This window comes from Mycteria americana, chromosome 2 (genome assembly GCF_035582795.1).
Source record: "Mycteria americana isolate JAX WOST 10 ecotype Jacksonville Zoo and Gardens chromosome 2, USCA_MyAme_1.0, whole genome shotgun sequence".
Classification (NCBI taxonomy): domain Eukaryota; kingdom Metazoa; phylum Chordata; class Aves; order Ciconiiformes; family Ciconiidae; genus Mycteria; species Mycteria americana.
In genome coordinates this window covers 166588856-166602286 of record NC_134366.1, presented here as the reverse complement: position 1 = coordinate 166602286, position 13431 = coordinate 166588856, and the positions used below count along the sequence as shown (strand labels likewise).

General features: G+C 41.3%; 1 protein-coding gene across 1 annotated transcript in view; it reads right to left on the bottom strand.

Annotated features, from left to right (window-relative positions):
• The window catches only part of TG (thyroglobulin), a 168749-nt gene that overhangs the window by 100413 nt on the left and 54905 nt on the right, over nucleotides 1–13431 (bottom strand). Inside the window, exons 27-33 of the mRNA XM_075495481.1 lie at nucleotides 13349–13414; nucleotides 12544–12624; nucleotides 10279–10416; nucleotides 8993–9169; nucleotides 7908–8019; nucleotides 7268–7347; nucleotides 5256–5399 (exon numbers count right to left, since the gene is read on the bottom strand). Of these exons, the coding sequence (XP_075351596.1) occupies nucleotides 5256–5399; nucleotides 7268–7347; nucleotides 7908–8019; nucleotides 8993–9169; nucleotides 10279–10416; nucleotides 12544–12624; nucleotides 13349–13414 (798 nt within the window). The remainder of the gene's footprint in view (nucleotides 1–5255; nucleotides 5400–7267; nucleotides 7348–7907; nucleotides 8020–8992; nucleotides 9170–10278; nucleotides 10417–12543; nucleotides 12625–13348; nucleotides 13415–13431) is intronic.

Sequence of the window (13431 nt, the reverse complement as noted above, 5' to 3'; positions counted from 1 at the left end):
AAACACCAAGAGTAAGGATGCGAGACTGCTTTGCTATCTAACCCTTTTGGGCTTGTACATGAAACCAGACTTCCCTAAATTTCCATATTTATAAACATTCCTACAAACACTTTTCAAAACGCAGTTATTTACGAACAACTCATTTCAGTAGTTCTGTGATTTTTTCCACACCCCTCTCTGTATTTGGTTTCCTGCATCACAAGAGACATGAGATTTTCTCTGCTTCCTGCTTAGCAAACTGGAATTTCTCAAAAGGATAATTAGGAACAAGTCAGTTTCCAGCAGGAAGCTTTTAAATCAAAATTCAAATAATCATTCATATTTCCCACACACAAAACTTCTCATTTGCTAACACTTCCCTTAAACATTTTGTAATCTTAAATAACAGACAAGAAGTTTCCGTTGAGCATTCATATTTTGTAAAACACTTTGGCTAATCAAATCAGTTATACATTCTCTACTAAGACAAAATAAATCACCATCCCTACAGAAGCTGAAGACAGGTCAGGTTTTCTGTTTGCTTCTTCCACTTTGTACTGCCCATGCATGTAAGCAATAGATATTTCTAAAAACTCAGGAGTTTTACCATTCACATTGACAGGAATGAAGAACTGGGGCTATCCAGAACTCTCTTTAAAAATGCTACTTTATGTTCCTCATTGACTGAGCTGCAACCGTGTCTACACATACGAAGTCAAATTGCTAACGAGCGGAGCCGTGCAGGCAAACAGCTCACACGTCAACTTAACACATTATGAAACACGGAGACACGAGTACTTTCCTACAACAAGACTGTGGACTAAAACCAAAGACCTTGCTTCATGCTAACGTCCCACTGCCTACGGTAAATTACTCCTTCAGATTTCACTCGTTTTCCCTTTTAGCCTCAGAAATTTCTTGTTCCTCTTCCTGGTCCCCAGAACCCCAACACAGCAGCACAACTGATACAAATTTTTGTCTGCAAATATCGGCATTTGCATGAACATCTGTGCCTTGCTGTGTGTTATGGTGGAAACACATCTGAAGCTTCCTAACTACATGAGGAAATGTCATTGCCTCTCCTAATACTTCCCCCTTTGCATACACCCCAGGCTCCTCTTCATCATCCCTGTCTGTGAAGCGAGCAATGTACTTTATTTTTAGTTGGTTATTTGTGAACAAGAGGAAAAACAATTCCAAGAAGTGGAAGTGTAGGCCTCCACTGTCTCCTCTTCACTTCGCCTTTCTACCATTCTTCATTCTTACCCCTGGCTGTTTCTCAGCTCCCCCTGTCCACATGCTCCTGCCATTTCCTACTTTATCAGGCTTGTTTTTCCCTTCCTCTCAGTGCTAGTCCTTCAGCTCATCCCTCCCCAGGCCCACACCAAGAATCTGGAAAACCCTATAAGCTTCTGTGGTGCCCCCTCAACTCCATGCTGTGTCTCCTCTTTAATAAGGGTTACCCCACTGGGGGAGGAAATGGGTGGGCAGAGTGCCAGCGTAGTGGGCAGAGTGCCAGTGTAGGACTTGGAAAAGCTCACTATCAAGTTCATATTCTGGTGTGAATGAGGGTTTTCTTTAAGTTTACCAACACTGCAAAATGCAGTGTATTGCCAGGATATCTGATTTAGTTTTACACAACTTTAACTGGATTATCTTTATATCACATGCACTGGACAGTATATATATTTCATGCCACCCCTGTCCACTCAGATATCAGTCACAGAATCACAGAATCATATAGGTTGGAAAAGACCTTTAAGATCATCGAGTCCAACCGTAAACCTAGCACTGCCAAGCCCACCACTACACCATGTCCCTAAGCACCTCATCCAAACGTCCTTTAAATACCTCCAGGGATGGCGACTCAACCACTTCCCTGGGCAGCCTGTTCCAATGCTTGATAACCCTTTCTGTGAAGAAAAATTTCCTAATATCCAGTCTAAACCTCCCCTGGCTCAACTTGAGGCCATTTCCTCTTGTCCTATCACTTGCTACCTGGGAGAAGAGACCGACCCCCACCTCTCTACAGCCTCCTTTCAGGTAGTTGAAGAGAGCGATAAGGTCTCCCCTCAGCCTCCTTTTCTCCAGGCTAAACAGTCCCAGCTCCCTCAGCCGCTCCTCATAAGACTTCTGCTCCAGACCCTTCACCAGCTTCGTTGCCCTTCTCTGCACACGCTCCAGCACCTCAATGTCTCTCTTGTAGTGGGGGGCCCAAAACTGAACACAGTATTCGAGGTGCGGCCTCACCAGTGCCGAGTACAGGGGCACGATCACTTCCCTAGTCCTGCTGGCCACGCTATTTTTGATACAAGCCAGGATGCCATTGGCTTTCTTGGCCACCTGGGCACACTGCTGGCTCATATTCAGGCGGCTGTCAAGAAACACCCCCAGGTCCTTTTCTGCCAGGCAGCTTTCCAGCCACTCTTCCCCAAGCCTGTAGCGTTGCATGGGGTTGCTGTGGCCCAAGTGCAGGACCTTGCACTTGGCCTTGTTAAACCTCATACAATTGACCTTGGCCCATCGATCCAGCCTGTCCAGGTCCCTCTGCAGAGCCTGCCTACCCTCCAGCAGATCAATACTCCCACACAACTTGGTGTCATCTGCAAACTTGCTGAGAGTGCACTCGATCCCTTCGTCCAGATCATTGATAAAGATGTTAAACAGTACTGGCCCCAACACAGAGCCCTGGGGAACACCGCTTGTGACCGGCCGCCAACCGGAGTAAACTCCATTCACCACCACTCTTTGGGCCCGGCCGTCCAGCCAGTTCTTTACCCAGTGAAGAGTACACCCGTCCAAGCCACGAGCAGCCAGTTTCTCCAGGAGAATGCTGTGGGAAACCGTGTCAAAGGCTTTACTGAAGTCTAGATAGACAACATCCACAGCCTTTCCCTCATCCACTAGGCGGGTCACCTTGTCATAGAAGGAGATCAGGTTGGTCAAGCAGGACCTGCCTTTCCTGAACCCATGCTGGCTGGGCTTGATCCCTTGGTTATTCTCTACATGCCGTGTGATGGCACTCAGGATGATCTGCTCCATCAGCTTCCCCGGCACCGAGGTCAGGCTGACAGGCCTGTAGTTCCCCGGGTCCTCCTTCCGGCCCTTCTTGAAGATGGGCGTCACATTAGCTAATCTCCAGTCAGCAGGGACCTCCCCAGTTAGCCAGGACTGCTGGTAAATGATGGAAAGGGGATTGGTGAGCACATCTGCCAGCTCCTTCAGCACTCTCGGGTGGATCTCATCAGGCCCCATAGACTTGTGAGTGTCTAAGTGGTTTAGCAGGTCACTCACCATTTCCCCCTGGATTATGGGGGCTCCATTCTGGTCCCCGTCCCTATCTTCCAACTCCAGGGGCTGGGTACCCAGAGAACAATTGGCCCTGCTATTAAAGACTGAGGCAAAGAAGGCATTAAGTACCTCAGCCTTTTCCTCATCCTTGGTCACTGTGTTCCCTCCCCCATCTACTAGGGGCTGGAGATTCTCCTTAGCTCTCCTTTTGCTGCTAATGTATTTGAAGAAGTGTTTTTTGTTGTCTTTTACAGCAGCAGCCAGACTGAGCTCTCGCTCAGCTTTGGCCCTTCTAGTTTTCTCCCTGCACAGCCTCGCTACACCTTTGTAGTCCTCCTGAGTTGCCTGCCCCTTCTTCCAGAGGTCATAGACTCTCCTCTTTCTCCTGAGTTCGAGCCCGAGCTCTCTAGTCAGCCAGGCCGGTCTTCTTCCCCACCGGCTCGTCTTTCGGCACCTGGGGACAGCCCGCTCTTGTGCCTTTAGGACTTCCTCCTTAAAGAATGTCCAGCCTTCCTGGACCCCTTTGCCCATAAGAGCTGCCTCCCAGGGGACTCTCTCGACCAGTCTCCTAAACAGGCCGAAGTCCGCCCTCCGGAAGTCTAAGGTGGCAGTTTTGCTGACCCCCCTCGCCGCTTCTCCACGTATCAAAACTCTATCATTTCATGATCGCTCTGCCCAAGACAGCCTCCAACCATCACATGGCTCACAAGTCCTTCTCTGTTGGTGAACAAGAGGTCCAGCGGGGCACCTTCCCTCGTTGGCTCACTCACCAGCTGCGTCAGGAAGTTATCTGCCACACGCTCCAGGAACCTCCTGGACTGTTTCCTCTCTGCTGTATTGTATTTCCAGCAGACATCCGGCAGGTTGAAGTCCCCCACAAGAACAAGGGCTAGCGATCGTGAGGCTTCACCCAGCTGCTTATAGAATAGTTCATCTGTCTCCTCATCCTGGTTGGGTGGTCTGTAACAGACTCCCACCACAATATCTGCCTTGTTGGCCTTCCTCCTGATTCTTACCCATAGACACTCCACCCTATCATCACCGTCATCGAGCTCTAAACGATCCAGACACTCCCTGACGTACAGTCCTTCTCTACTCTGCAAGAACTAAGGGAAATTAAAAGCAGGGAGAAGTACTCCTTATTCATTTTTTTTTCCTGATTCTGTCAACATCGCCAGACTTGCCTCACTGCCTTCAGTGGAGCTCAACAAGGTCATGCCCATTTGGACTCAATAACAGGCTATCCTCCCATAAAAGGGGATACAGTCAAAACAGGTGTTCAATGTCCTTATTGTTTCAGTTATGTTATACCAAAGCTTAACAAAGTAGAACTAGAGCCACTCATGAAGAATGTGACAAATTACAAACCCATTGAAATTTTTCAACAAAGTAATGGAGTCTTTTGTTTTGCTATAGAAAAGAAAATTCACTTTGACTAGATCTGGGTTTGATTCCTCTTGAGGAAATAACCTAACCTGTCATAACTCCTCTTCTGTTTAAACATGTGGTGGTCTCTTACTGCTTGAAGAATACAGTGCTACCTTGGCATTTGGTCTTGGCTCTTTCTTTAACAAAACAGCCAAAAATGAATTTTAAATTCTGTAACAAAACCAAACCTTTTGAAGTTATGCATCCACGCACACTGTTAAACCATAAGCCACGCAGTGACAAACAAAGAATGATGTCCCGACCAGGACTGTGCAGTGGGACAAAATATATTTGGATTCCAACATTGGCCGCAAGTCTCCCATAAAATCTAAGAAATTAAATTACACCTCTTTGAGGTATTTCTATTCCTTTTCTATTAAAATGGAGATTAAATTGCACCTTTCTTTCCCTTGCACATACTTGTCTGCCTTGTCTATTTGTGATCCTTCCAAAGGGGTCCTCCATCTGAAAGTTGAAGCTTCCATACATTGAAGCTAATTAATAAGCTTCAATGTGCAGAAACCAGTCGGAAAGCCCATTTGCCCTGCATCACTTACCAGGCTTTTGATACCAGCCAAACGGGTGTATTCTGACTTCAGCATCTGGTGAACTACAATTTGAAACTTGCCAAGTACTTCTTGTTTCCTCAGCACACGTCTGGATTCCGAGGCTGTTCAGAGTCAGGCACACGATCTTTCCACCTGCCAGGGAAATACATGGTTATAGAAATGATGAGGAAAATTTTCCTCTTCTAGATAATATTTTGAGGAAAGTGAATACAGCACGGTTCCACTGAGTGTTAAAAGGAATTCCATTGGCTTAGAAATCAAAGGAAGGAAATACCTAGAATGAGCCAAGTTTTACTGTTGTTGAAAATAGTGTTGAAAAATCACAATGAATTCAGTGTGAGGGAAGGTGGGTACCAACATTATAACCATTAAGGTCACTAGGAGTATTTCCACTGAGCAAAGATCAGGACCTCTTCTTTGAGCAAGCAGCCTTTTCTGGTTAATGCAATCCTGGAAATTAAAAATCTGCATGAATGTTGAAACACGGCCCCTACTTACATCAAGATAAAAATTCTCCCTTTCAAAGACCTAGTGTAAATATTTCTGTACCTGAAAAAAATGGAAGGTTTGAAACACAGCTAGCCATTTCATTGAAGATTTATCCTATCTCATGTTAAAATCACTACTGAAAGTTCTCTTGACTATACGAATGCCAGGACTGGATGTCTGAAATGCCACAGATAATAAATATTAATCCGATAAACTTAAAGGCATCAGTTTTGCATGTTCAGTGGTTTAAAATCCTTAATTTATTTTATAACTATTTAAAGAAACTTAAAGTCATATTCAGTTAAGACTTCAAATTTCACACGGTCATATGGAGCTATGAAAACTGTCAGCTATTTTTGATTCGCGCAGTAATTCCAATCTGAACTACAGTGGATTAATTTTCCAAGTTACTCATTTTTGCCTGAGTGAAAATTTTGTCTGCTCAACAAAAAAGGGAATTAAAAATATATATTTCTGAAGTGTTCCAAATTCCCAAATGAACTGTAAAACCAGCATGTCCTAATGACCTCAGGGAGAGTCGATTAGCACATGACACTTCCAAAAACAAGGTTAGCCATTTTAGTGGCTTAAGTCTGAATTTGGAATAAAATATTAAAAACTATTTCATTGACTTTGACCTGGATGGCATCCAATTTTAAACACCTGGTAAAGACTTTCTTTTAAACAGAGCACTTCCTTTACAGCCAATGGAGGGAAAGAAAAGTACCTCCAGAATAGGATTCAGTCAAGCAAAGCTCTTAATGATCCCATAGTTGTGTCTATACATCTCTCTGCTGACTACAGAGGGAGCATAGGGTGACAACACCCCTTAACATAGACATCTCCGGTGAGTAAAATATGTTTGTTTGAGTTTCTAATGGCTTTCAAGTCACACATACTTTTAAAGATCTGATTTCCTCAGACTAACAGAAATCCTACTTGAGATGTCTTAAGTAGCTAAAATACTAAGGAGGAGAAGATAGGCAACCTCTATCCTCAATCAACCTTCCTCAAGTAGAATACCAAAGTTTGGGAGCAGAGAAGCTCACACATCCAAGAAAGCCAAAAGGCAAAGCTGCCCCAAAGTATCCACGGACATTATGTGCATTTAATTTCAGTAATATTTAGGTTTCTAACTACCTTAGGCTTTAAAAAATGAAACAACATTAAAAACAAAAATCACAAAAAGAAGTCAACCAATATTTTGGAAGAGGTGTTGATAAATGAGAAGTAACAGTTCCCTGGAGTTTTATCAGTTTGAATTTCATGCTGTTGGAACTGCAGCCTCTTAAGGACTCATTCTCATGAAGTTTTCTTAATTTCTGAGATGTGGAGCATGTCATTGGGCTGAACTCCTAGAAATGGTTATGGTTACTCAAAAAAGTGCTCAAGTGAGTTGCACAAGATCTGCAAGGGCTTTTAAAGTACCCTTCACAGCAAAAGAATGGTAAAGTTTGAAATAATGAAGGGAGAATGAAATTATTTTAAAAATAAAAATAGTGAAAAAATACCTGATAGCTGGGAGTCATTAAAAAAGCCAAATCCTGTGCAACAGGGGTCAGCATCACACCAACGCTCACACTCAAAGAAGCTGGGAAAGGAAAAACATCATTACTCTTAGTACCATTAATAACTGTCTATGTCATGGAGAAGGGAAGAGAGGATATTGCATAGGGGAGAGACACTGAGAACCTGTAGAGATGCCTTTCATGATACGAGTGCTTCAGGGTTCTTCATACTGCATAGACACTTCCATACCTTTTCCATTTGTAGATGAAATTATGTTTGTTCAGTATACATCTACCAGATTACATCTAATAATTTAGATGATTATTTTGTTATCTGCCCTAAAAATATCAGCCTAAATTAATTTGGTGTATTATTGCCAAGAAATTTAACTGGCCAACCAGCAATTTAATAGCAGTATGAGTAATAATTCACATATATATAATTACTAATTATATACATTATTATTTATAACTCAATTATAAATTTCCTTTAAATCAAATGCTATTTTTTCTTCATTAAATATTCTCAAATAATACTGTTCTTGGATCAATACATCTGATCCCCTTCATCTACATAACAGGGCCCTGGTATTCCAGACATGGTTAAACTTCCAGTAAAAACAAAGGAACAGTCATGTCCTACCCATCTGAAACAGCTTTACTGCTCATGTCAGTCTTATTCCTCACTGAGATCCCTGTTACTTTCTGGAATGATACACGTGTGTAGAAGCTCTTCACAGAACTTTTTAGAGTGACTGGAAGGAAAAAGAAAAACAAAATTGGAAAAATCATCTTAACTTTGTAATTTACATATACTGGTCACCTAATCGCATGGTAAGGGTAAAGTTTATGTTTCTATGCTACAATGGTCTTGATCAATTAAAAAATAATTTTACATTATCACAGTAAACTTTTGATGGTTAAGCCTGAAGATGAACAAAAATCCAACAAGTGAAGGCTCTAAAAGCTGAGCAAAGGACATCACCACAGAAAGACTTCCAGCCCAGGGCTTCTGTTTCTGAGACCTGTATTGACGTTACGCCTTCCGCAAGGTCCAAAAACTAGGGGACAACTCCAGATTGGAAGACTCCAGTGTGCTCATGCATTATTCAACCTGTGCTGCACTTTGGGCTCCCCAAAAGGACATGATTTAATGGTTTATTTATTTCAGTGGACATTTACATTTTCCACAGCAAAAGTCTAGGTTCCTGTACAGTGATAACAGGCTTGCTTGTCCAGCTTCCTCACATGAGCCCTATGAGAAAATCATTGAACTTCCCAAGCATTCAAAGAGCAGAGGTTAAAATCCACACGTCTATAACTCTGGATTTGCTAAAAAAGAAAAAATATTACACTCAACGACTTTCAATTTTTGCATTGCTTAACTGCCATGGACATTTTAATGGTAAAAAATGGGATCAGTGGCATCCCAATGACATTCCCATTTCACCCACATTATAAAAAGATCTAAGACCTGGTATACAAAATATTTGAGCTACCCTTGGTGTCTCTGAATTGGGAATAACTGAGGTGGAGAGTGGTTAATATCTTTCCATTCTGAACTGAAAATGAAAAACCATACCCAGAACAGCCTGATCTTCCCTTGCACCATCAGGTCCCAGGACTCATTCATACATTCAGACTTTTTATCTCAGAATCAAGACCCAAAATACTAGCTTGCATTACTAGGGTTAGAGTCACATTAGACATCCAAATCCCCAAACTTGCCTATTTTATGATACAATGTCTGTGGTTGCCAGGGTAGCACGGTTCGACAGTTTTCTGGTATTTGATCAATGCTGCCATCACAAATCTGTGCCTCTGGATAGAGGGTGCACACAAAGTATTTGTCTCCAGTATTTTGAAGATCTGCCATTCGACAAAACTCATCTTCTTGTGCACAACCTAGGAAGCAAAGCCACTAAGTTACACACACACAAGGGTTTCTTCCCCTCTCTATTCCTCTTCATGTCTTCAGCACACTTAAAGCTATCCATCAGCAAACAACTAAAAGTGAGAATTTCAATATTATCCTATTACAAGAGAAACAGGGACAGACACTGAAGAGCAGGTTTATCTGCAGAGCATAGAACGGGAGCTGCACCACAGCTAATTGGCAAGATACCTTCCCCAGCTGTGACGAGCATTACCCTAGTGCATCGGTGACACTCTAACATTGTGGTTCATAAAGATCTCTCTCTTTTTCTTTTTAGTAAATTTGAGATACAAACTGTATAATCATAAAAGAGCTCTGCATCAGTTGTGGGTCTCTTACTTTAAAGAACAAAAAGGACAATAAAGTCTACAACATCTTAGGAAGTTTTTGTAAAAAATATTTCTGAAGTGTTCATACATCACACAAAAATATAAATAACTTTTCTAGAATCAACTGTTCAAGCCATTTGCTAATAGCAATTTGCACTGAAATTTGCCCTAGGGCAATAATGCACCTTCAGAAAAGAAACAAAGCCGTCAAACCCATTTCTTAATTACTGTGGCAATGGCTTCTGTAAATATATACCTCAATGTTTCACTTTAAACAGGCATAGCTCTGCTGACCTCTTAGTGATGTTTGTGCATGGTTTAGTACTCTCGGTTCGGCCTTCCTTGTAGTTAGAGCTAGAAACTCTTCTCCATTTATCACATCAAAATATACTTTATCATTAACCCTAAATATCTGTATTTTACCTTCTCCTTTTACCACTATGTCATCTATCTATTTGGAGGGATACATTTCAAGAACAGTGGAGTATTGCCTAAGCTGTATCTTCTACTTCTGTTGCCCATAAGAGGATACCCTGATGATGAATGATGGGTACCCTTTCTGCCACAGCAGACAAAGATTGCAAGGAAGAAACAGGTGGCCCCATTAGCAACTTGCATGAAAATTTTGTGGGTTTTCTCCAAAAAAATCTCTAAGTCCAGAGTTTCTACTCATCATGATTATAATATCTATTAAAATATTTTAATTCATTATTATTCCCTACAGAATAACAGTCTCCAAGAGGTCTTACGTGTGAGACACCAAAGCACAGCTTCCTCTGCTGAGTACTTTTGCCTGAAGACCCAATACTGCTGGTAAGGGAGAGAATAGTTCTGGTCACTTTGTATCCGGCTGTTGTCCATTAGGTAGAAGAGATCCTTCGTGGAATCTGAGGTTCAAACAAAAAAACAAACAAACTGCTCAAACCACCAAAAACGTAACTATGAGCTGGAATAAATTAAATTAATTTCTATATAAAAGTCTGCCTTTCATGGTAAAACAGCTGCAACCGTTTTGCAGGGCTAGCATACACCCAAGGCTGCTTTTAATAACAGATTTGTCCACCCACGGTTATTGATGCTTGTGTAGGCAATGCGTCCTCACCGAGCTGCACTGCACAACACTGCGTTGTCAGACTATTTCCACCACCCAAAAACTAGATGAAAATCACAGCTCCCAGAAATAAGAAAGTTCTCTCTACTCTGTCATGCAACACATCAGCCTAACAGTGAAGTATGATGCCTCAGAGGATGTTTACAATACCTTAATCAATCTAGTTTTATTAATCTAAAATACAGCAGTTTCCTTATATTTCCTTGGGAAGCTTTTACACCTCTCAGTGTTGAAACTTTTCTTAATAAGCTTAATACCTATTTCAGTCATTTAACCTTATTTCTCCTAGTTTATGCTCCCATGATCACATTAAATAACTCCTTTCTGTCATCTGCCTGCGATCTTTAGATGGGTATGCAATGCTTTATATCTCCTGAGCTCCCTCTGAAACAATCACAGCTATTTCAGGCTGTTTTCAAATTAATCCCTTTAAATAAGGGTCCAGGTAAAATATTGAAAGAAATGGACACTCTTCACTGATCTCTTACAAATTTCTTCATGAACACCTTTCTATTTATCGAATGCCATCAGCAGGTCTCATCCCCAGTTATTCCAACATTGTGAGAGATTCTGTTATTTAATCTTACATGCACTGAAACAGCCAGACAAAAATGAAAACAGGAAAGTAAAGACATGCTGATGATTGTAGCTGAAATGCTGAAGCACCTACTGACATGCTGGGCGTGCACAATAGCTTTGAATTTCCTATCAGAAAATAGAAAAGATATGTTACTATGTGCTTTAAGGATGATCATCAAGTAATAAAAGCTCTGTAGCCATTTTCCCAGATGTATCCATAACTCTTTTAAAAAGGTGACTTATAAGTCTTGTTACCTCTCAAGACTTAACTTCAACCTTTAGTTTCTCTTGAAACAGTTTTGTGTCATGACTAAGACTAAGGGATGGAGGAAGAAGCTGCATTCCTTGCATAACTTCAGATTTTAATGATATCATCAGCCGCAGCAAGGTAAATGGAGAACCCTGAGGGCTGCACTCATGCCTTGGCAGGTAAACGCAAGAGAATTTCACCCCATGTATTAAGTGTATTTTTTTCTCATTTTTAAGTCTAGACTTTAAGGTACGACTAATTGTATAGGAGCGCCACTAGCTAAATGGGCATTTTAGTTTACCTTCCATTCAAACTAGATAAACAAAATCAGCAATTTCAGTGTTAGGATTTTACATGTATTAAAGCACATGCTCAGGTATTCATCAAGGCTCCTCAGCAAAGATTACAGTTCATTAGAGATGAACCAAAGTACTCTCAACAGGCTCCACTGCTCTCTTTCTCTTAGGATTATGGTGATGAAGGCCCAAATGAAATCTAGTAACTTAATAGAAATGCTTTTGGATATATAAATGACTTAGTATAATGAAGAGCAGATCCTGGAATAACAAAGGAACTAGAAAACTTCACAGGTCCCTCACTTTCATCATGCACGGAAGAAACACTTATGATTGCAGTTTCATCCTGAGTTCCTCTAAGCATCATATTTACATTCATATTGTCAGTAATAGTAAATATGCCCCGGCACCCAGGCTAAGGATTTGATTCCTGGGTTTATGTGAAATTTTTTCTCAGCCACATATTTCCTGGGTCTTTACAGTTCAGTAAGTCCGAAAGAAGCAGCCTTCACAGAACATTTTAATGCTTTCATTTCCAGACTGGCCTGGGAAGGTAAAAAACAGAAAGACAGGAGAGCCTTCCAGGAGGCTCATATTTTTAACACCTTTCTCAAAACCTATTTCGTATCGTATTCCCTACCTAAGAGAAATCCTCTGGACTTCACAATACCTACATCATTACGATACATATATGGCAATATATGATATTTTCCGGTTAAATTCTGCACCTCCCTCTGCTATCTTCTGCTACCTCCTCTGTCCACCCTTACTATAATACCTGATAACGTTAGATCATTCTCTGTCTTCAAAGCAGTAGCATCGCACTCTGAGGTTCTAGTCCGGGTGACCATATCAGACCCTGGAACGCAACAGGAATTAAAAAGCATAGTAATTCCCTTTATCTTTCTTCCACCAGACAAGACCATCCTTATTTCGCTAAATTTAGCAAATATTTTAAAGTGAACCATTTAGGAAAACTCCTTAGGTAGTTCCACCAACTGATGAGTCAAAAATGAGTAAAACCATCTACGTATAACTCTGGGAAAAACCTCAACCAAAATGCGTTGTTTGGAGGATAAAGGCAAATGCCATACCCACAATCACTATGCATTCAGCATCAGCTCTGGAGGCTCTGTGCATTTATAAAGCAGTATCACAAATAATTTGTGCAGGTCCTGCTATGAAAGTTATGGCATTCAGAAAGTAAAATTGCAAAAACAACGCATACATAGTTATCATGCTAATAAAAGTAACCCATCTACTTACGTATAATGTGCCAAATTATTATGGTACCTGGACACTGATGGGACAAAGGCAAATGTCTCCACGATACCATTTTTCACAGGTATTAAAAGTTATAAAGCATATTCTCAGACACAAGAATTTACCCAAATTTCATGAAACTGACAGTAGCAGAATTACTCCAGATTACATCCGCCCCTGCCAGAAAAGACTTTTGAGTAGTGTCTCAATTTGGACGGTTTAAAATAAAGTGAGAATGACACTTTCATTATAGAACACACATCTGCCACTGCCTACAGTTCATCATAAGCTTTTATAACAACTTCTGTGAGACAGCTCACCTCTCCACAGATAAACTTGCTGAAAGGTAGTCAAATTTCTTTCTGCCTCTTCTGCCAACTTAGAAGCTAATAAAGAAAAAAGT